General features: G+C 36.6%; 1 protein-coding gene across 1 annotated transcript; it reads right to left on the bottom strand.

Moving 5' to 3' along the window:
- Positions 1–1,108: 1,108 nt before the first annotated feature.
- ARF4 (ARF GTPase 4) lies at positions 1,109–15,143 on the bottom strand. The gene is made up of 6 exons (XM_026677625.2): positions 14,803–15,143; positions 8,937–9,017; positions 8,226–8,335; positions 6,967–7,038; positions 2,981–3,106; positions 1,109–2,111 (listed from the first exon to the last, which is right to left on the bottom strand). Exons 1-6 carry the CDS (start codon positions 14,867–14,869, stop codon positions 2,025–2,027), a joined length of 543 nt encoding a protein of 180 aa, XP_026533410.1. The 5' UTR covers positions 14,870–15,143; the 3' UTR covers positions 1,109–2,024.
- Positions 15,144–24,916: the final 9,773 nt, after the last annotated feature.

Below are 24,916 nucleotides of genomic sequence, written 5' to 3'. Positions count from 1 at the left end.
GAGGGTATTCACACAGCCTTGCCTCAGATATACAAATTGGAAGGAACGCAGTGTGAGCTATTTGTTTTTTTAAAAAAATTATTTTCAGGTTTGAGCACCAGTTTTAGTGTTTCCTCGTTTGAATAGCCTGGCAATATTAAATGTTCCTGCTTAAGACTGGAATGAGAACATGAGCCAAAGAAACAGTGCTGATCTGTTCAAGCCCTATTAAGTAACACAAGGTCTTACTGGCTTTATCTATTTTTTTGAACCAACAATTTTCTGAGTAGATATAGGAATGTTGTAAAGTATTTGACAAAATATCTGATAACATTCTGTACATAGAATGGATAGAATTATTAAATGTATACATATATGAACATTTACAGTTAAACTATAAAACTAGAGAAGGCATCAAATAGAATGCCAAAACATGCAGTCATGAGACCAATATTCCTTAACATTTTTATTAATGACTAGGATGAGGTAGATGGAAATATGGATTCTGTGGACACTACATACTGCTATTACATCCCAACATGTTTGCAAAGTACTGATGGCAGTTCTCAAGTTGTGCTAATTTCTTAAATACCATAATTTGTCAAAAGTATAACAAGCCAGAGAAGACATTATGGCTAAATATGAAGTATGCAGCTAATGTATGTATTATGTAAATTTAGCAGTTTGGAGAATTATTTGAATGATATAAAGTAATTCAATAAATTAAAATTTCCGTTTTAAATGCATCATTTTTGTGGTGCCAGTTATAAATGAGTTTAAAAGACATTAGAAAATTCAGATTCTGAGAAGAGATATGTAAGTTTCCGAATTAAACAGCTATCCGACTATCTAAGGATCAGATAATTGACTACGTGGAAGGAATTCACAGGACAATTGCTAGCGAACCAAAGTAATCTGTCAATCATTAATAAAACAGACTCTTGGGCAGTTTGAACTTTATTACCATTCTGAACTCTAAGTATTCTCATATCTGGACATCTTAAAAGGATTTAGATTTACAGCTTCAAAACACAAGATTTAGCTTTGATAATCAGTTATGTTGCACACTTTAACTGCCCACCTTAATTTTTTGCCAAATTGAAAACAATTCAAAATCTATTCAGATCTGTTTGTGTTCAAGGTACAGAAAAAACTCCGTTTATTGAAAAAGAATCTGTCACACATTCATATTATCAGTTCCACAAACGTAAGATTCAAGGAGCATACAACAAAGCTATACATTTGTATCATTTTAATTAGGAATAATTCTGAATAGGTTATAAAGAAATTAATCCATCAAGTCTGAAGAATTTTCAAAATCTCTTCATGAAGATATGTTCACCAATAAACAGTAAAACTTTAGCAGAACTATTATACACTGGGCAAAACAGGCTGATACTGAAAGCAACATGCAAAAAGAAAAAAAAGACAATCTGCTGAATATTTAAAAACTCCAATGAGCTTGTTGCAACCAGCACAGTAAGTATTATCAGGCTGAGTTCACACAAAGGCAAAAGTGGGTCAATTGGAAGAGGGGGTTAATAAAATTCCTCAGTGCAGAAGATTTGAATAGTGTTTTAGAGGATTCTTGGCAACATCAGGAAGTGTTTTTATAAGGGAGAGAAATAAATATAAATGGAATGCTAGATTAAGTCAGCAGACTGTCTTATGGAATGAAACAGGGATTGGTAACTTAGAGATAAGAGGGGTCTTAAATATACTTAATTGAATTGGGGCTCAATAAGCATTCAATAGATTTCAAAGTCACAACTATATTCAGGCATTTAGGCTAACAACAAAAGGAAAAATCAGAAGATACACTTTTTTCAAATTAAGGAGTTTCTCTTTAATCCAAGCCTAATGTTACCTTGGCAACATAGCTTGGAGAACAATAATTGGCAACAAAATAAGTAAAAATGCTGTAATATCCTGCCCAAATCAGTTCCAGATACTGTATAATAACCAAGATGCAGCTAATTTTGATGTAACAAGCCTAGACCACTTATATCAAACGTGTCCTTGGTGCGAAAGTCATCCAGTTGCAATTAACGCTTTGATAGCTCATTTGACAGCCAATCAAGTCCCTCGTATAGACCAGTACCTTGTGTAGCACAGGTAGCCTGAACATACCACTGTAAAACAGAAGGAAGTGATATTTTTAATATTTGGTACTGTTCTTGAGAATACATTTCAATTCTGAAATCCAGGACAAATTCCCATGTCTCCCACTATATTAAGCAATTCTAAATTAGAACATAGGCAGGGATGTCGAAAAACATCCTGGAAGAAGGCGAATGCAATCAACTTCTGTACTGCTATCATCTCTAGCAATTACTAATTTCTAAAGAGATCTTTTATGCAGAATTATAGTCAAAGACAGCATAACTTGAATGAATCAAATAACTTATTTCATTTTTATAGTAATTCTTCCTTTCACAGTAGGCCAGAATGTTTACAGAAGAACATATAGTCCATGCTAAAATGATTATATATAATATCAAGAACAAAATCAGTCCTAAAAGAACCACAAATTTAAGTATTGCTAACCATAAGCACAATTATGTTATCACAATTGTCCTAATTATCTTAATTATCAATTATTTCTTTGTTAGCATAGAAAATATCTTTGTCTCTTTAAAAAGAGATTATAATTCAGCTGAGAAGTTTGTTGTTATATTTCACCCACTGAAGTATTAACTCCTCTTAGAACAGCTAAGGCTGACAGCTGAAACTGAAGTTCAGAAACCTCTGATGGGCTGCAATTAAAGATCTGAATCAATGAGTGGGAAGACATTTACATATGGGGGATGGGCAGGGAACATGGGTTGACTAAAACATTTTATCTCTCTTTGCAGTATCAAGTGCCACTTATAGACATTTGGATGTTGTTTTCTGAGGAAAATAGGAAAACATTGCCCCACATGATGAACACAAATACTTATACCAAACGTCAGCTTTTCATTCAGAAGTTTCACTGAATGTAGAAAATTTCAGTACTTACAGTTCTATTACGCAGGGACTGAAGGCCTAGTTTATCTGTCATTTCACTGATTGCCATGGCATTTGGCAAGTCTTGTTTGTTTGCAAAGATAAGCAGCACCGCATCTCTCAACTCATCTTCTTGAAGCTGGAAGAAAAAAAAAACATGATAACTTCCGTCTTTTGACGTTTCTTACAAGCAAAAACCTACAAGGGAAGAAGACAACTCCACTGGCTGTATTTTTCCTTTATTTCCCCAAACGGTATTCAGAAACAAAGGTGTTCAATTTATCACAGAAAGCCAGTTTGGTGTGGTGGTTAAAGTGCTGGCCTAGAAACCAGAAAATTGTGAGTGTTAGGATTCTCTTAGACATGGAAGTCAATTGGGTGACCTTGGCCAAACTGAGGAGAAAATAGGAGACAGAAATCATAGGTATATTCGCTACCTTGTGTTGACGTTCTCTCTCCCTCCCTCCCTCCTCACTCACATGCAAATAAAAAGGTGGGATATCTAATAACTATTACTACTACTACTCAATAGTCAGATGAGAAATGGTGTACTATACTAAAGTAGCTCTTGGAAGTATAATTTTTTTGTAAATAAACGAAACATGCCAAAACTGATCATACCATTTTTACCATTAGCATATAACATTGATGGCTAACCTTTTCAGTACCGAGTGCTGAAACGGGAGCATGTGTGCCAGAAAGCTTAGCTTCCTGGTGCATGCCTGCGTGCCAGCCACCTGGTCTTCTGGATTCTAACGTGCATGTGCATGCGAAGACCAGCTGGCCGGTGCATGCCAGGGTGCTGCTCTTCCAGTTTCTGGTGCTCCCGCACGCGAAGACCAGCTGGCTGGTGCACATATGCACATTGGAACCCGGTAGAGCAATGGGCTACGGCTGGTGTGCCCGGAGAGATGGCTCTGCGTGCCACTTCTGGCACATGTGGCATAGGTTTGCCATCACAGGCATATAACATTACACTTCATAATCTAGTCCATACATTTGAAAAAAGTTATAAAAAAAATGTCAATTGACCAAAATTATGATGAACAGCGGATGTCAAAATCTATAGGCTTCTTTGGTGACAACAATAGCAGATGGAAGATGACAACTTGGAATGAAAGAGAAGTAAATAATGAAAAGTATGAATCAACTAATAAAATGAATGAATGAGAGAACAGGTACACTGTATATCTGAAGTTAAGAGAAAAAACAAGAATATTGTAGGTGTAAAGGTGTCTAATCTTATGAGATTGACAATAAATGCAGGGAAGCAATACTGCAGGTTTAATTACAAATAAAAAAAGACAAATGTAGGTCAAAGTCTGAATTTGAGGTATGAGTGCTAAATGAGAGAAGTAACATACAGCCTAGAATGCTGCACTCTGGCAGGGGTGTGTGTGTGTGATAATCAGTGACGCATTTGAGGAAATGTTGCACAACTTTCTGAATGACTCCAAAGATGGAAAATTGTACTGTTAAGTGACAGAAATGAATGAGTTGGGATTGAAAAGACACAGAAAAATCTAATTTGAATGGTTGAGAATGATGATGGGGTAGTACTTGCTTAGAATGTTTTAAATACACAATTTTAGCACAATCCATCCAAGTGTACACATGGAAAAGCACACTTGATTTGACTGTTTTAGATGAAAGAGATTTAGTGGTGGCACAATGGTGATGAAAGGTTCTGAATGTGAGACACATTGGGAAGGCAATTAAAAATTGTGTGTAAAAATTATACTGCAATGTGCCACAGAAAAGTGAAGACTTCTGTACCCAAGAAAAATGAAAAAGGGTGATTCATTCATTCATTGTATATGGTGCCCACTTGAAAACAAGTGATTCTGGGTATTGAAAAGAACTTTATGTTCTTAGAAGAATCAAATAAACTGTGGATGGTGGAAAAAAGCATACAAGATAATTATTGCCAAAAATAGAATAAAGAAAAAATACACATTGCAAAGAGGAAAAAAGCAGCTTCAAAGAAAGCAAAGAAAAAGAATTTTAAAAAGCAGAGCACTGAGAAATTTGATAAAAATAAAACATTGTTCTGGAAGTGAGTGAACTAAACAAAGAGGCCTCAGCAAATATATAAGATTATGAAATATTTTGAAAGAAAATGAAATGAGGGAATGACAGAACATTTTAGAGATCTGAATGGGAAGAACACACTGAAGACAAGAATAAAAATGAAAGCTCTATTATTGGCTGAGAAGAAACAATGAAAAGTAAAAAATATATAACTAGGTTGAAAAAATAGCAGTTACAGGTATAAGTTGTGTGACTGGATAAATGTTGAAATATTGATATAGAATGACTGTGCAATTGATTTTCCATATATATAAAGGCATCAGCGGTGTCTCAAATTTGGGAGTATTTATTGTTTCTCTTTGCAAAAGGAAAAGGGAGCAAGTGTGAATGCAAAAATTACAGGGAAGAGTAATGGGTTAAATGGGAGCATGCTTGGCAGAATTCTGACTGAAATGGTAACAAGGGTGACACTGAGCCAAATGTGGTGGGCTTTATGCTGGGGATGAGGTATGCAGACTAGTTTTCTGCATTAAGAAATGCATTCAATGAAAAATGTACTCAGATAAGAATGATAGTTTACTGGACATTCATAGAGAGAGCATGTTATGTGAGTGTGTGGTTGGGAGATCAGTTATTGAATGTTGTAAGACCTGTATATAATAGAAATAAAATATGAGTATTAAATGGACCACATCTCAAATGGCTGAATCATGAGATAGAAGCAAGGGAAGCTCTCTTGACTGTTAAAGGAATTTATGGGTAAATTTCTAAAGAATGTTGATAGAGATGTTAGAAGTATGTCATGTAGGAATATGAATGAGCATGTACTTTTGTATTCAGATACCATGATGCTGGCTGAGAATCTAAGTGATTTGCAAAGAGTATTAGATGTGGTATATAACAAGGAGAATGAATCTAAAAAGTAATATTGCTATTTTTAATGTTGTCTGCCTCCTGGAATCTATAGGAAGTCAGGCAGTGTTATGTCTGATGAATACATGAAATGTCCAAGTGCAACAGAAAGTGGTATGAATAAATCCAAGTTATACATAAATGGTGACAAGCAGGAACAACTAAATGAAGTTTGGGTACCTTGGTAGAATGCCTACCAAAAATGGGAAAAGAAAGAAAACAGAAAAATGGATGAAGAAATCTTAAGATATACAAATGCTAGAAATGTAATGGGGATATATGTGCTCTACTATACAAAATGTTTCTCTAAAAAGTGAAAGCTGCTTTGTATAATTTTTTATGCCAGGAGAAGCATAAAACTAGACTGAATGTTGTGGGGCATGATCACTTAGGAAGTGTGTGCAGTAAAACAAGAAAAAAAAGGATCAAGAATGAGTTAGTGCTGAATGAGTGTGACTAAATATAATAACATGCAGCCAATAGGAAAAAATAGTAGTTTGGTCATCATTGTGAATAATTACAACTGAATGGCAAAATAAATGAACCATGGAGGAATGAACAGAATGTGAGGAGCAAGAACATGGTTTGGATGTAATTAACAAGAGGGAGGGCCAAGATGTTTGAAGGCTAAAAGGCAAAGGAGGGTCTGGACACAGTGAAAGCAAGTATAATTTACAAGGACAGAAAGTTATGAAGTGGTATAGCAAACAGGGCTGGTATGAACTAGATTTAACAGCAATCTCCTTTCATTTTCTTATCTTGTGTCCTTAATTGCTTATGTTTACAATTTCTTATTTTTTTCTATGTTTTACATAATATTTAGTCTCCAAGCAAACTGCATATATGTAACTTTAAAGAGTTACAGGCAGATGATATGCTTGCATTTCATGTACTCTGAAATACCTTTACCTAATTTTTCCCATAGCCCTAAAACATGTAATGTCTCTGAATATCCTATTTGATTTTTTTTGTTATTTTATATTCCAGTTTTACTATTGTTAAAACTCTTGTTATCACATTGGCACAGAAAATGTTCACATTCTGATTAAACGTTACCATTTTCTGCAGTTCTTCTGCTGCTTCTTGAATTCTCTCTCTGTCATTGCTATCTACCACAAAAATGAGACCCTGCGGGGGAAAAGTATTGATTAATGTGGTGAGACAATAAATAAAAAGATTCAAGTCAAGTCTGCCTTGATTTCATATATCTTTACCTCCACAACATTTCAAATGTGAAACCATGCAAAATATCAAGCTTTTCTCCTGGCATGCAATCTGTTCCTAGGTGCCAGTACCTCAGAAGAGCCAGGAAAGCCAGGAAAGTATATCCAAACTTTAGCAATTTATGGTAGCTTTCAATGAAAAACCATGTCTTCAGCTACTAATGAATTAACAGTATTTGCAATATGATGCAACTTGCAAAAGCCGACCATAAAGAATGGATCTCCATTAGATAGTTAAGATTATTTCTATTAAAGTTCACAAAACAATCCTACTGATACCATAAGGTTTCTTCTTCAGTTTAAGTTTTCAAATGGTTAAATTTTGGACTAATTTTTTAGTTTCCATTCCTGCACTGAGCAGTGGACCAAATGGCCTCTTTTGTCAGGCTTCACCTATGCTTTCAGCCATTTGTGCTCCAAATATAGTTTTGATCATCAGTGATTGAATTTGTCCATTAAGCAAAATAATTTTGCTGTGAAGGGATAGTGCCATGGAGAACTATATTTAACAGTCTGCCCTCTAATGCAAAGGAATGGAAACAATGTCCAATGTCTCAGCTCACCTTGTATGTTTTGTACGATTGGAAAAGGAACACAGCTCATGAGAACAACCGTGTAAGTGACATGAGATAGCTACTACATGCTGCAGTTTCCATTCCCAACCACTTGGGGAAATGCCGAGAACCAAGTATCTATATAGCCAGACTGGTGTAGTTAATTCTTCGACCTTACAGAATCATAAGCCCAAAGGACCTATGTCTTACCTAACTACAGTTTGCAATGAGGATATCACAGATAAACTTCTTAAACCTTGACCTATCATGCTGGCTTCTGGAGAAACATAATCTTATTCAATAAATGAGATTTAACATTCAAGATACTTTTTGTACTGGTTTTAGCTATAGGACCCCATTCCCAACAATAAACAAATACAGATAAATAAAACAAACATAAAAGAATTCAGTTAATTAAAATACATGAACAAATTTATGTAGCACCATAAAATAAAGCAAATTAAGGATATTATTTAAATACTAAATAACAGAGTCATTAATTCAATGAGTGTTTAAAAAATAACTTGCTAGGACTTACCTGTGTGTTCTGAAAATAATGCCTCCAGAGTGGTCTAATTTTATCTTGACCACCAACATCCCAAACAGTGAAACAAATATTTTTATATTCTACTGTTTCCACATTAAAGCCTAAACAAAAATAAGAAAATTATAACTATCAGAAATATCAATTACAACAAACTGCAATATTATTCAACCTAGCCAGTTTTATTTCAATGTTTAAAGAGCTGAATGAAGTAGGGGTGGGGATGGCATTATATAAACCTGATAAAAACAAAATATACTCACAAAGAGCTAGAAGTATAGCATAATTTGTTTAGTTGCTTTTTAAAAATTATAGTGCTAGAACAAGAAATTCAACAAAGATTTCTTGAGTTTTTATCTTGGCTTGTAGAACATTTTTCAATGTTGGTTTTGAGCTTCTTTTACTTGAATATCATTATGAATAAAGTTGATCTTGGAAGCAAATAAGTAGTAGGAAAAATGGTATACTAGCCATAGACACTTCATCTTTGGGTCTAGAATTTCTCTTTGTTGGGATTATTCCTCAAGCATCTTTAGACATTAAACTTATGAGCTCAGTAATAATGTACCATAAAGAGTATAATATTCTAGAAATTTCATTCAAGTATATACTGTGACAAATTGCAATTCTTTTATTGATCTAAACTTAATGAACATTACTGTTTGTTGATAATATTAACAAATTAATATATTCCTATGTTCTTACCAATTGTTGGAATTGTAGTGACAATCTCTCCTAACTTGAGTTTATAGAGAATGGTGGTTTTTCCAGCTGCATCCAAGCCAACTAGGGGAAAAAAAACAATAAAGCCAATTTTCATTCCTCACTTTTTATAACAGGTTCAGCCATGTGTGTTTTTTCAAAAAAAGTTTCTATCCTGTAAATGTTCCTTGTTCATCTCCTAAGATGTGTTGTATCATAATTATACTCTAACTAAATATATAATGAAAATACAATTTATTTTCCCTCTTCACTTTGCAATTTCTTTTTCTGTTTTAGATTTGTAACTGGTCTCCTCACTTTCAGACCAACTGCTTAACCAAAAGTGTTAAATATCATAAGCAAGAGTTAATTCTGATTCACTAGATCTGGTATTCAGTGTAGCTTGTAATATTATTTTTTTGACTCTAGATTATCTGAAATATTCAGCTTTGTATCAATTTGGTTCCCAAATAGAAGGCCCTAAAAGTCTCCTCAACACAAGACAGTACTAACTCTGAACTAGCAATTGAATAAAAGTGGACAAAAACAATATGTGCCAATCAACACAGATAAAAATTTGATTCACTATAGGAAAGGAAAAACCTAGTCACAGCTCTCCCTGCAACATCAATATCAGAAAAGCTAACATCTTTGAAATAGGGTCATTGGAGGAAGTAGGGGAGGAAATATTAGCATACTTGTACAAAAATACAAGATTTGCAGAAGTATACTAAAATTGTGTTTTTTCCCTAAAAACTAATAGTATTATTAAAATGCATGTTACTATAAAGTTCAAATTCACGAGTTATCCTCCCTGCTGAGTAACTATAATTTGTTAGTCTTATTATTTAAAAAATAACAATAAAGACATATTATATTTTTACATACCGGTAGGTTTTAGCTAGATAAAAGTAAATATGTATTCTGAGCCTTATTTAGAAAAATGCAGTAATACTAAGCAGTTACCTTATAAATACTTATAAATACAATACTGTAATAATGCAGTTTCAGTTTGAGACTGAAATATATTAGATATTAAAATAATACAAAAAAACGATTTTGCATAAAGAAATTATGCTTAAGAACTCACAAACTTTTGCATTACCTGTTGCCATCTTTGAGAGATGTGAGATATTTTGTAATACAGCAGAATGTTAAGAATTAGCTTGGAAATTATGCTTCTTTTTACATATAGCATTTCATAATTATTTAGTAAGCATGCTGGGGATCCCAAAAATTGTAATTCAAAAAGACTGTATATTGTCCCCTTTCCTCTGCAGACTTATACATCCTCAAATGCTTAGCGGTATATGTAGCAAAAAGCACAGGATTGTCACAAACATATCAGATTCTGTATGAACCTCCCAACTGTGAAAGCTACATGGAATTGCAAGGTGGAAAGGGGAGAGGAAAATTCATGTTGTTACAAGTTTTAAGATCTAAGCCAAAGTTTCATATGAAATTTTATACTTTTGGGATACAAGCTTTAGGCTTAATTATTCCTCTTTCAGATAGAACACTGCTATATCCCCGTAAGTTAGAGCGATACCAGAAATTGGAGTATTTTTATTCCCTTCCTTCCATTTTGTAAATTTCAAGTGGAAATAAGAAATAAGGCTATATTATACTCAACAGTAAGTCTTCTGAATCTTTCTCACCAAATTAAATTAGGCACTGGACCTTTAAGTTTTCTTATGCTATTTTTTTAAAAGAAATGTTTCTTAGAATTTCATAAAGTTTGTGAAAACACAATATGTGACTTCATTTTAGATCCTACAGTGTGAAAAGCAGTGCTTGCATATGAACAAAATGTATATAATATATAAAAATCTAAATATGGCATTTGATTGACTTTCCTGATTTTCAAGACAATTATAGTCAGAAATAAAAATGTCCAGAACACTGCTTAAATTTTAGGGCCTCCTTATGCAAAGAAAAGCAGCAATAGCTGAAAAACTATTATTGTTCTACATAAGCAATGAGCAGTCCAATTCTTCCCACAGCCCTTTTTACTTTATAACATCAACCATATGCCCATGAAGGTATGTTTTTGATTTGCATGCAATCCAATCATCTAATTAATTCTCATAGTTTACTTAACTCTCAAACTGAGCTATGGCTGAAGTATAGAATCAAAGTCTGAAATGGTGGCTTGTTATAAAAATAAGGAAGAATCATAGAACTGGAGCTGAACCAAACTTCTATGGCTCAGCATATCCTGCAAAAATGCCCAATCTTTCCTCAAAGAACTATTTTCTGGATTTTTATTTCTTCCTTACAGTGGCAACTCTTCACACAGTGGTCTTCTATTGTTTGATGCATTTAGCTCCACAAAATAAAGTTCATTATTTTCCCCCCTCACAAAGTACCATTTTTGATGTGTAAACTAATCCTCTTACAGGAGGACTAGAAACAGGTGTACAGGAATAGAAATGGGATGATACACTCTGCTTTTTGATCACTTAAGAACATACAAAACAAACTTTCTCTGTTTATAAAAATCTAATGCATGGGGCTTTTAATTTGGAAGAAATGTATTTCAGGGTGAAGAATAAGGTAGGTCTGGAATAAGCAAATAGAAAGTTCTACATAGAGAGGGGGGAGGTTTAGAATTTGGGAGAGAAGTGTACAGCTTTGCAAGAAAATTGAAAATGGTGTGATAACACTATACCACAGCCAGAAATCAGATATATAACATTCTCAAGAAGAAAAGTAGAAAGGCCTTTAGAGATGTCACCACAAATTTTTGAAAAACTGCTGTTTTCATAGCAGCTAAGCTTCTGAAACTACACCTTTTATCTTAGAATTCTTACTTACCAAAGTGAAAAATATATTCTAGACTAAAATGAAGCTTCTTATCTAGGGTACTGTCACTTGATTGAAATACTTTAAAATATATTTAAAATACATGATTAACAGGAGCAACTTTATCATTGTTGAGAACATCTGGAACAGTTAAGCTGAAGCTGTATAGGAAAAATTACGGTTTTGCATTTATACAGGATTTGAAAAAACTATTAAAAACAGATCAATATTATTTCCTAAAGACTGGAACTTAAGAGTACTAATAAAGTCAATGATTATAATAGCTGTAATAATATTAATGTACTATAATAAAGCTAAGCATTGGTAATATCCAATGATTGTAGAATGACTTTCCAACTATGCCTCTCTATAGCGTGCTCTGTTCAACCCTTTGAAGCTACCTAGGGGAGAGAGAAAAGAAAGTTTGGTTGTATGAACTCTGGGTTGTTGTTTTCAAACGCACTGGACCCCTGTGAGACAATTCCAGCATACCCAATTGTACTGCAAAATTCAGATAGGTACTAAAATGCTTAACCTAATTTCTAAAACATCCCATTCTTTACTGACAGAAGAAATAGTTTTCTTGAGATTTGGTCTTTCTGTAGAACATTCCGAATTTTGGTGGAAGAGAATTCAGAGGAGGGAAGGGGAACAACCCAACCCTAAAATGGTTTTAACTCTCTTTGCAACTAATGTAGATAAAATTTTTAATAATTTCTTGGTATTTCCTTGGTAAATACAAGTTTTGGAATCATGCAGAATATGAAATGTAAAAAACCACTACACTGGGATATTGTTTCATCAGCAAATGAAAGTCAAACTAATACACCTGACTTACAATGTCCATGAAAGAGCATGTTCTCGGTACTCTCTCACTTTCTGTACTGTGTGCACAAGTCCAATGCATCCTTCAGTGGATGAATAAACAGAAATCTGTTGCTGTCTCCAAGACAGGTAGTCCTTGACTTACAACAGTTCACTTAGTGACCATATGAAGTTACAACAGCATTGAAAGAAGTGACCATTATGATAATTTTTCGGACTTGTGACGGTTGCAGCATCCCCATGGTCACATGATTTACATTCAGATGCTTGACAACTGACTCACATTTATGATAGTTGGACTTGTGGCGGTTGCAGCATCCCCATGGTCACATGATTTACATTCAGATGCTTGACAACTGACTCACATTTATGATAGTTGTAGTGTCCCAGGGTCATGTGATCACCTTTTGACAAGCAAATTCAATGTGGAAACCAGATTCATTTAACAACTGGGTTACTAATTTAACATTGCAGTGATTCACTTAACAAATGTGGTAAAAAAAGTCATAAAATATGATAAAGCTCACTTAAATTTCTCACTTAGCAACATCAATTTTGGGCTCAATTGTGGTTGTAAGTTGAGGATTACTGTATTGGATAGTTTAATTTGGTACAACATGCTTTAAACTATGTTTTCAAATTGTTAGCATAACAACTAGCCAAGAAAGGCAGCACTTTTAGTACTGAAACTTATGCAGCCAGAAAAGTTTTGTTTAAATTTGTCATATAATATTGTACTTTCAATTATAAAGTGAAACTATTTTAAATCTAAACTAAACTAAACTTGAAATTTCCAAAATTTTCACCTGGCTTTTAGTAGTGTGAGGAGACACATAAATCAAACTAGGCCATAGTTTCATTTTTCAAATTAGAATTAAGATATATATTAAACAAGATTCAGAACATATGCTGAGTTTCTGCAATTCTGCTTCCCTTACTATTCACAACCCACTAAAATTCATATGTATATAATATTTTCTGAATAAAAACATCTTCAGGCAATTGAAACATTTTTTAAAATTAAGCTTAGATGAAGAAACTAACAAAATAATGTTATCCTTAGCTACATGAGGGTAACAGAAAACGTTGAGAAAGTACAATTCTGCAATTTGAAATAAAATATGTTTACATCAATCGCATAATTTCAAATACACATACTTATTTAATCGGACTTGGGGAAATACAGTTCAAAACCTGATTATTTTAGAACAGCAACTATATATTTAGGGCAAATTCTCAAACTAATATAGGCTATCAGCAACACACATAATACTGTTATGCATCCTTTCTGTGACATTTTTTCCTTGTTATTCAGGTCAATACCTAAAAGTATTTTTAGTATCTCTGTTTAAAACCCATCTCTCAACAGCAAATACTAAAAATATATGTGCTAAAGGTCCAGCTTCATACACTGATTCATTTGTTAACTTAAGTAGTTAACATTTCAACTGAAGCCCTTGCAATTACAAACGATGTGAGGAGGTCAGGGGGGAAAAGCGGAGTGGGGAGGGGGGGAGAGAAACCCAGAAGCGACCTTGGGTCAATTGTCTATTAAGTGTCAGGGCACCTCTCCTCCCTTTTATTCCAATCCTCTTCCTGACGCGGAAGAAAATTTGGATTGAACGAAAATAAAACAAGGATTTTTTTTTTAAAGGAACCCTAGCAACTACGCGGGCTTTTTGCAAAGGATCAGACCTAAGACTTATTTTGAAACACAGGAAGAAGCCCCATCGCACGGAAAACAAACCACATCCTGGCCGGGGCCTTCGGAGGGCGGGGGGGGGGCGCTGGAGAGAAATCGCCTTGACCTAAACCTTCTTCCATGGGTGGATTCCTTGGGAAGATCCCGACGATCCTTTAAGATCCCGGCTCTCACTACCCGAGAGCCTCCACCCCGCCCCGCTTCACTCTCTCTCTCCCTTTCCCCTTTCTCTTTCGGCGGCTCAGGCCTCCCCGAGAGACACGGCGGCCGCTTCCTTCGCCTCCGGCCTAAGCTGCGCCCCTGCCGCCCAGACGAGGCGTTCGAAGCCCCGCCAGGTAGCAGCACCAGCAGCAGGCAACCTCCGCCCACCCCCCGGCTACGTCGGGGACTCGAGTGGGGGGAAGCAGCCCGGTCTCCCGAGCGACGCGCTGGGCCGCCCCGCTATATGCCCGGGGTGGGGTCGCCGCAGGCTGCCCGGGAAGGAGGAAAGGCTGCCGCGGCACGGGGTGCGGAACAGGGCGAGTTCGCGCCTCTCACCCATGAGGATGCGCATCTGCTTCTTGCCGAAGAGGCGCGAGAAGAGCGAGGAGATGGTGAGGCCCATGGCGGCTCCCGGCTGGGGCGCTGCGGCGCAAGGAGCGAGCGGGATGGCGCTGGCCGCGTCGAAGGCGGGGAAGGCAGGAGAGCAAGCGACCCGAACGCCGGTCCCTCCTGCTCGCTTTCTTTCCTTCGCTGCTCTCCTCTTCGGACGGCGCTGAGATACCGCGGGGCGCTGAGAAGGGAGCTCGCGGCGTCCGCTCACCGAGGCTGCTCTGTCTGCGTCCGGACGAGCCTGGTTCGTTTTCTTCGCTCGCTCTCTGCCACGTCACGACCGCCCCGGCTCCAACGCGGACAAAAACGCGTCACGCCAGCTACATCCTTCGCCGCGGCGCCGCCCCCACGAACCTTGGAACCAGGCTCGCGGAGAATAAAAGAAGACTACAACTCCCGGGATGCCCCTGGCTAGCAAGCGGCCTTGAAAAGCTTTACTCTTGGGCTGTGCGGCACGACGGGAAAAATAGTTCTCGAGAAATCCGGAGGTTTAGCCTTTCTAAATGGAATGTGGCGCGGGGCATGCTGGGGACTGTAGTAGTTTTTTTTAAAAAAATTGCTCTTCCGGTTTTTTCCGGCTGCAATGTGTACTGGGAGGCATAGGCTTCCTAGGCGAAGCTCCAGGCCTACTTCCGGTTTGTAGAGCCTTGAATAAAGGTAGTGTCGTTTCAGTTGCCACGGGTTTAATCCTTACAAGTAACTGTTACTGTAACAGATCTGCGGGTGAAACTGGATGATGACGCTTTAGATTCCAGCCAGTCCGAGTCTCATATGATGAAAGGTAATCATCCGGGAGGGATTCATTGTAGATTAGCAAAGGTTCTCATTTCCATTAGACTAACAATAGCAGTAACAAAAACTGCTTTAAATCAAGAAAACTTTTGGAGAAAATTAGGAGCCAATTTATCAAACAATGTGTGCACACAGTTCGATAGTGACATTCCTGGAGTGAACTTGACCCCTATGGTCCCTTTACTTTTATATTCATTTCTTTCAGTCTGCAGGCTCCTGACAACTGCTTGGATTCCTCTCCAATTTTCTTTCCAAGTGTTTCTGGAAGTCGTTTGCTGTTGCCTCCTTCCTAGTGTAAAAAGTTATACCCACCTGTCATAAAAGAATGAAATATTCTAGGAAATATTAAAAAGGCAGAATATTATATTTCCCTGGATGAGAAAAGGAGAAACATGTTTTTAAAGACAAAGCAGCTCCCTGCCTCCCCCTCTTCAACTCCAGGGTGATTGGATTAAGATATACCCCTCAGGACATGATAGGATTAGCCCTCTACCCATCTAACAGCAGGGCTCAGTGCATTGTGAAATCACCTGGGGACATTACATCAGCCCACAGTTCGACCACACTTATCTCAGACAAACTCCTAGGATTTGCACATGACCCCCTACAGCAGCCAGTAGGCTACCTGCCCTTGCCACAGGAACAGGAAGCTCCAGTTCAAAGCCCAAGAGAAAATATAAATCTCTTTCATGTGGTCAGCTATCCAGAATCACATATGTTTGGTGGTTCTGCTTCACCATTAAACCATCCTTCCAAGCAGCCTCCCATGTTTCCAATGTATTTCTTCCCACTTGGAACTGAACCCAGATGGACATTTCTTCCAACACTAGGAGCTGAGAGTGAGTGGGCCAAAGCTGTGCCTAAGGGGCGTGCCTACAATTGTAGTAGCAATAGAGATCATGTAGATGGCGCAAGCAGCAAACTGCTTTGTCTAATACAGAGGCCTCTTTGCATGATCTCATTTCCTACTATCTTGGGTTGGAAATTCCCGGACTTGTACATGATCTCACCTTACTAAGATCATCATTATTCTTAAGGATTGGTTGAGGATTTTCACCAATCCAAATGCTGTATCTATGTTGCCTTTGTCTTCTTGTAAAAACCCTATAAAATGTAATAAACGCTGCCCATGCAGTCAGACATCTTGGCACCCTGCATAATGACTGGTCTTTGAAATCCATCACATGGTGCCCAACCAAGGACATCAACCCTGGGGGGTCATCAACCCTACAGGGCAGCAACTACACATGCTTACCATCGTCTGGAATAGACTCCTAAGGTGCGCACCTTCATCCCACGGGACCCCTTCAATGGTAAGTATGGGTTGCAATCTATCTCAGCACCAGCAGGGACATGTTCAGGAACTTAGATTCCTGCTACATGAATCAGGTGCAAAAGTACCTGAGGCTATAAAAAAGCTGGTTGAGGAGGTAGGGAATTGGTATCCTGAGCGCAAATGGTCAGGTTAAAGGATTGAATAGGTAGGGCATACTTTACATTTGGAACCCAGGGCTCCAGTCCAAATATTACATCGATGGTATCAATGCTGTCATGCAGTGGAAACATCTGGCTCTGATGTCTCAGCAAAACAATGGACTATTATTGACCTCCTGATTATAATTGAACAATAATTGATCTGGATTATGATCAGGTAAAAATTGTCACCCCAAAATTTTCTCCAATTGGACCTTCAGCTCCTTCTAAGGAGGCTAAATCTTTTGATTCTCCATGACCATTGTACACCCCCATAGGAAAGTATTAGAGGGACAATTAGAAAAAGGGGGAGATTCAAGCTAGAAACTAGAAACTCAGGACACATAAATTTATTTGTTTAAAATTTTTACGTTTAATCTTTTTTAATTATTTAATGCTTAAGGAGATAGAACAATGGGTGTAACAAGAATGCGGGCAACTGCTCTCTTCTGATATACTGGATGACAGAGTTGGATGTGGAAGGCATGCCCCATTGATTTCAATGGTCCACAGTTAGCTCTGCTGTTCAGAAGCATGGAATGAGACACAGATCCATGTTGGGAAGCCCCTCCATATAGTACTTTGAGGCTGATCAAAGAAGATATGGTTAATTTATGCTGTTATGTGTGGTAGAAAGAAGTAAGAGAAGAAGAAAATGTTTACTATTCTTTTCATGATGTGATTTGCATTAAAACTTCTTAGATATGTATGTATAATAATGTAAAATAATTGTATGCAGTATAGAACTTAGCTGTGTATGTATAATAATGTAAAATAATTGTATGCAGAATTTAATAGGATTGGATTGAAGAAAAATATCCTTTACCGGTGTATAGCCCCAACTGGGACTGCTGCAGTTCAAAATAAAATAATTGTGACATGTTTGGCCAGCCAGAGAATTAAATTGGCTTTTTGGATTGGACTTAGAGCTATGGGAAGCAGATAGGCAGTGGTTCGGGCCCACAATTGCATTTGTGATTGGAACCACTCCTTGAGTTCTCCCACTTCTCTGAGAACAAATTGCAGGTTGTCCAAAGGCAGAAAACATGGCGATTTAAAGGGACAAAACCTCCCCAGGTCTGGAAATGTGTGTGAGAATGTGTCTGTGTGTAATCATTTCCAGCCATGGAGGATGAGATCCTCTAATAACAGTATACAAAATTATTTAAACAATGGAGCTTATTGGCTCCCAGAAAAGAATTGTAAGTATGCAAGCAGTCTGATTACAGTACAAATTTGTGAGTATGTGGATGGTAAAAAAGATGTAAATGTTTGTGTGTTGACCCCATCCCAGATTGAAAGGAGAGTAAGAAATAGTGTGTGCAAGGAAATAAGAAAGGTCCAAACATGACAAAGATCCCATGGAGAAATGTATGTGATTTACTGGAGAGAGAGAGATTTATTTTGTTGAATGAGATTTCTGTGTAGTATTTTAAAAGTCCCGTCCCCCCCGCTTCTTGTCCTCTCTGGTTGTTAACTTTTTGCCTTGTAAAAGCGGAAGCAGGAGGAATGGGGGGAGAGTGAGATTCTTGCTCACTTTAACTTTTTTTTTCTCTGCTTTGAGTTTTTGCCTTGAAAAAGGTGAGGCTGGAAAATAATTTTTTATATAGCTCACACATGTAGTCATTGCTGGAGAAATACTATTTCATCTCCTGATTTTTTAGCGATTTTCAAACAAAGGAGTCTCAGGTAGCTAGGCTGAGATTGGCAAATTGCCTGGAACGTTATCTTTAAAGATGGCTCAGTTCCCAGGTGGGCAGTTTGCCCAGATTTTTGAAGATGGCTCAATTCCCAGTTTCAGCAAGGGGAATCAAAATTCAAACTAGCTGCACTCTGTACATGCTCTTAATCCATATTTTGATTAAAGCAGAGAATTGACACTAAAGTTTGACTCCCTCAGGAGGGTTTACAACAAGAACATGAAGAATGCATACTATTACCAGCACAACAGGTAAAATCACAAAAAGTATACAATGGGCTTTACAACTAACTTTTTCTTTATAAATTTTGATAAGTACAGTATGGTGTAAATGGTGGAGTTGTGTAAATCTGATTTTCAATTTTATTTTCAGAATAACTTATCTGTTCAATGTGTTTTAACTGACTATGTAAGCTGTATTGTTTGCCTAAAGATCCTTGGCTTGCTTGCTTAATAATTTCTTCCTTTCCTGTCCTTACAAGGATCCCTTATGATGATACCTGGAAAGTGTCCTGCTATTTTAACTTTCAAAACTTTTTTTCAACAGCCTTTCACTTTACTCTATGACTCTTATTATGTGTGTCAACTTATTTTTAATCTTCTAGGTGCTTATATCACGCCCAGAACTGATCCTAATCTCATGGCCTTGTTTTTAACTTTGCAGTAACAGTTACTACAAGACCGAATATATTTCTCACATTCGTAGTCATTTGCCCCTTTCTGGGCCTTTTTCTGAAGTCAATAGTTATGTTGACGGTGCTGTTCATATTTAACCTACTTTGTTTTCAAATTTTTTTCATATTTCACTTGATCAAGCCAAGCAGATTGTATCATCATCAACCTTGGCAAATGGATGTTACCCACTAGGCAAGCCCTTTTTTTTTACAACATGATATTGGGCTTTTTTGCAATTTTGTACAACCTGGAATATAGCCATAATGGAACATGTTCATCAGTCATTTAAGGCCTGTCTCCACAAATAAATAAAAAAGGAGGGAAAGGGTCTAACAGGTTAAAAAGGTTAACAAAAATTATTATTTACTTTAAATCAATTAAATGCAATTGAATATTTCCATTTACCTTAAATTAATTGAATGTTTTTATTCAAAATTTAACTATTTGGGGGTGAAGGGGCGAGGCTGTGCTGCTGTGTTAGCTTCTACAGGACCTTAGTAGATTCCAGCTCATTGTGTCTGCCCAGCCAAGGATGTCTACACCAGTCCCCGGATCTGGTCCCAGAAATGTGACTTTACAGATGGCACAGTGTCCAGTCCGGGCTCATTTGTTTATGCTTTATTGTTTACAGGTGTTCTTTGGCAACAGTGGCTGTTATTCCACCCAAACACTCACTCGAGCAATGAATGAAGCAAAACTTATTGATGCAATTGGCTAACATCACACAGAATGATGTCTTTTGCTTATCTGAAGCCTATGACATGGAAAATTTGCTCTCTACATGTTTAGTTCCTGTTTGTACTCCTTCTGCAGTAATTCAAAATTTCACTGGTTTAAACACATATTGACTAAATGGAAATTTTAACTATGGGACTATAGCTAATTGGGGATTTGCTACCTATTATCCACCCCTTGATGTGATTGCTTTGCACACCCTAGTGGTTGCCATTCCTGCAAATATAACTTGCACAAAAATAGTTAATTGTACATCTTCCAGTAAAAAACCTCGCTGTCATCGTATTAGTTCACCTACTTTGAACTGCAAAGCTTTGGAAGAGACTTCTTTTCACTTTGCTCATGTTTGGCTACCGCAAGGATGGTTTTTTACATGTGGTAAAGAAACTTTTCATTATATTCCTGCTAATATTAATGATGCGCAATGCTGCCTCAGCCGGATGATTCCTGATTTGCTTTCTAAACAACAAATTCATCATTTCAATCATTCTCAACGTGGGATCACACTAGATAGCACCTGTGACTCTGAAACAGCCTTACTTAATAAAGCAGAATACGTAGTGCTTGCTGTGTGCCAGCAATTTGCTGCTCGCGCTCACTTTAACATTAACTCTGTTGCATGTAATTTAGCAAAAACAATTAATGCTACTTCTTCAGCTATCTCAGAAATCAACCACAAGATGCAAACATTGAGGAAGGCTATTCTACAAAATCTATGTTGTTTTAATTTGTTTGATGGGTCACAAACCATCCAGCACCAGGTTAACATTTTCAACAATTTGGCCTCGGATTTGAAAATTGATAATTTAGGATCTTGGTGGAAAAGCTTTTGGGCTTGGTTGCCCACAGGCTTAATGGGAAAAATTTTACGCTGTGTAGTCCTTATTTGTGCTATTTTAATTAGTGGGTGCTGCTTTGTTCAATGTCTCCCTTCTCTTTGCAACACATGTATCACAGCTTTTCACCCCTCTCCTACATTGCCTCAGGGTCAGGTATATGCCCTGTATAAACAACCGCAAGTGTGCTCTTCTACTGATTATTATAAGTCTCTTCCTAACTCCTCTTATGAATATGCTTTATCTAACAAAACAAAAAAGAGTGAAATGTAGTAGCAATAGAGATCCTGTAGATGGCGCAAACTGCAAACTGCTGTGTCTAATACAGGGGCCTCTTTGTATGATCTCATTCCGTACTATCTTGGGTTGGAAAGTCCTGGACTTGTACATGATCTCACCTTACATCACCATTATTAAGGATTGGTTAAGGGTTTTCACCAATCCAAATGCTGTATCTATGTTGCCTTTGTCTTCTTGTAAAAACCCTATAAAATGTAATAAACGCTGCCCAGGCAGTCAGACATCTTGGCACCCTGCACAATGACTGGTCTTTGAAATCCATCATACGATCCCTGTCCTATTGTCCCCATTTATTTGTACCTATTTCCTGTATTACATGTTTATTCTTATACCTATTATCTTGTAAGTGATTGACAAATCAAATTAAATAAATAAATAAGGCAGAATTAGAACTCGGAAGTCTCCTGGTTTCTAGCTTTGGTTAACAACTCTGCCAAACTGGCTTTCCTTACCTTTAGGTACATTAATTATTCATTAACCGCCATGATGACACGAGTTTGACACCCCTGATCTATAATTGACACCCCTGATCTACTAGTAATTGAGATTCACTAGGGAAAAAAATAGATCACAAGGGTGAAACTTTACCATTAGGACAGAATGAACCAACCACTTCCAGTGAACCAAAGAATCAGAGCTGTTCATCCCCACATTGTTACACCCATCTGATGACAGATGCTCTGATGTTCAATATACATAATAGAATGTTGTATTGTCCTTTGTATTGTCCTTTGTCTACTTCAGGAATAACATCCTGAGCTAGTCTAATATGTGAACTTTCTTCTTCCACACATGTGGGAAACAAATTCTTAAAGGGCTATGATGTCTCTGAAATACTATCAATCTTTTTAGAAAAAATATTTATTGTTACACCGTTATGCAACGTGAGTTGTGCTTGTATAAGGTTCATTGAAATTTATATTTTGAGAAGTCTGTTTGTTTGATAATAATGATTTTTTTACTCTAGAAAGAAAATAACTTCAGTTTAACCCAAAACAAACTTATTGAACTTATTGAAAGTCCTGATGAGTTTAGCAGAATATCAAGCACATGTATTTAGAGTTGCAATATATCAACTACCCAACATCCACAAACCTAGTCTAAAGTATTAAAAGAATTCATCATCTAACCAATCAAATATAATTATTCATATTTGTCTTTGAATTGCAGTGGTTGTTCACAATTACAAAGTTTTCATTATCTGTCTCCAAAAATTACTGTATATAAACTATAACCATTAACAAACAAATACTCACACGAGGCTACTTCATCCCTATAGCTCAATTGACTTAAACCAGCACTAGTTTTAAGAAGGAGGCAAATTTATGCAGTGGCAGATTTCTCAGTAGGTATCCTTGAATGTTAATTCATTGTGAAGGACAGAATAAACAGTATGTAATCCGAAAAACAGTTGAACAAATTAGCAAAATCTGCTTTCTGCTTTAAACAGTAAACTCATCAGAGGTAAATCTGTTTTCTCCTATAATGGATTATAGTTCAGCTTGTATTGCTGTTGTAGCTTGAAAGAAAAGAGCAAATCAGTTCTACTTCAATGTTACCTCATGTTAAAATGAAGCTTGCATGGTGGGTTTTTCATCTATCTGTCTTCCACGTTAGTACATATTTTCTCTCTATCAATACAGATAGTCCTTGACTTACAACCACAACTGAACCCAACATTTCTGTCGCTAAGTGAGACATTTGTTAAGTGAATTTTGCCCTATTAAAGAACTTTCTTGCCACAGTTGTTAAGTGAATCACTGCAGTTGTTGAATTAGTAACAGGGTTGTTAAATTAATCTGGTATTCCCACTGACTTTGCTTGTCAAAAGGTCGCAAAAGCTGAGCAGATTAACCCAAGACACTGTGACTATCAGAATATGAATCAGTTGCCAAGTGTCTTAATATTTTTTTTAATTTTTTAAACATTTTATTAAACAAAACAATTAAAAACATTGAACATGGTGAAGTCGGTTTGACGTGATTTTGGGTCAATATCGCATATATATATATATATATATATATTTTCCTATAAACAATTATTCAACTATATACATACATACATTTGTTCGTTCATATAATACATTTCTAACCTTATTTGTCTTCTTTTCATCTCATCTAATCATCTACCCTTTCAACAACTCCTTTCCCAACTTAAGACCTTCCTCTCTGCTCCCACCAATAATAGAATTTATCCCAAATTGTGTAGTATGCCAATTCATCTTTGTTTTTCATTTCTAGAGTTAACTTGTCCATTTCAGCGCATAGTAAGATTTTGTTTATTACTTCTTCTTCACTTGGTATAACTATCTCTTTCCAGTTCTGGGCAAATGTTATCCTTGATGCAGTGATAATGTGTATAATGAAATAAAGCTCATCTTTCTTATATATTTTTTGACATAATTCCTAATAGAAAGCATTCTGGTAGGTGAGCTACTTTAAAACCCAACATTTCCTCCAGCCACTTCCCTGTCCTAAGCCAAAGTGTCTTAATATTGATTACATGACTATGGGGGTACTGTAACAGTCATAAGTGTGAAAAACATTTTTACTTTTTTCAGTATCGTTCTAACTTTGAATTGTCATTAAATGAATTGTTGTACGTCAAAGACTACCTCTAGTCAGTCCCATTTTTAACGTCATACTTTTTATTCTTTCCCTTTTTCCCTATAGGCATTTTTAAAATATTTCTGAGTAGATCTAAGCAGATAGAAAACTGGCAATTTGTGTATATGCTGTGTTGGTATACCTTAGCTTAAGTTCATTAATGATGCCCTCTTGAAAAATGAATTACTTCATTCTCTTATGGGTTCAGGCATCAGGTTCAAAATGTTGAGTTTAACCCTGATATTCACATGTTAATAATGATAGAAATATGTTTAGGTCAAGCTTGGCTATGGATTATAGATATGGATATAGATACATTTTTACCCTCTGGGCTATTTTTCAACTTCCCAGGCAAGCATATAGCCCTGAGATTCTTGGTGGTTTTCCATGTAAGAATTAACTAGGTTCAACCCTGCTTAGCTTTTTTCAATCAGCTAAGGTTTGCTTCATGCTATTACTACCCATAAATTAAGAAGTGGGGCTAGGGTTAGGGTTGCCCTAAGATCTCATGGAGCCCATGAATCCCCCTTTGCAGCCATTAACATCGTCTCTGATTATGACAGCTGAAAATTGACAGATCATTTCCCACCATTTGGAAGTGAAAACATGAAAACTGTCCTAAATATTACATTATTTCTGTTTAAAAAAAAAAAAAGAATTTCTCAAAAACAATTGTCTTGAATTCTCTCTGACCAGAAAGGCAGGATGATGATAACAACAACAACAATAATATCATTTGGAAAAAAATGTAATTGAATTGACACTGAAAGGTTATAGCATAAATAGTCATAGTTCAGTGGTCTCATACAATATTTTTTTGGTAGCGCTTAAAAAATATGTGCATTGACAAAATTTCCATCTGTCAATTACAAAAGGCTACACTGCTTGGATCCGCACATATGCTATGCCAATACAATATGACATCCTAAGTTCTTGGAAAGATC

Source organism: Notechis scutatus, chromosome 2 (genome assembly GCF_049901735.1).
Source record: "Notechis scutatus isolate UNSWTSFEM ecotype Mainland chromosome 2, rNotScu1.2, whole genome shotgun sequence".
NCBI classification, from domain to species: domain Eukaryota; kingdom Metazoa; phylum Chordata; class Lepidosauria; order Squamata; family Elapidae; genus Notechis; species Notechis scutatus.
The sequence above is the reverse complement of the archived record's forward strand: the minus strand, read 5'-3'. Positions and strand labels throughout refer to the sequence as shown.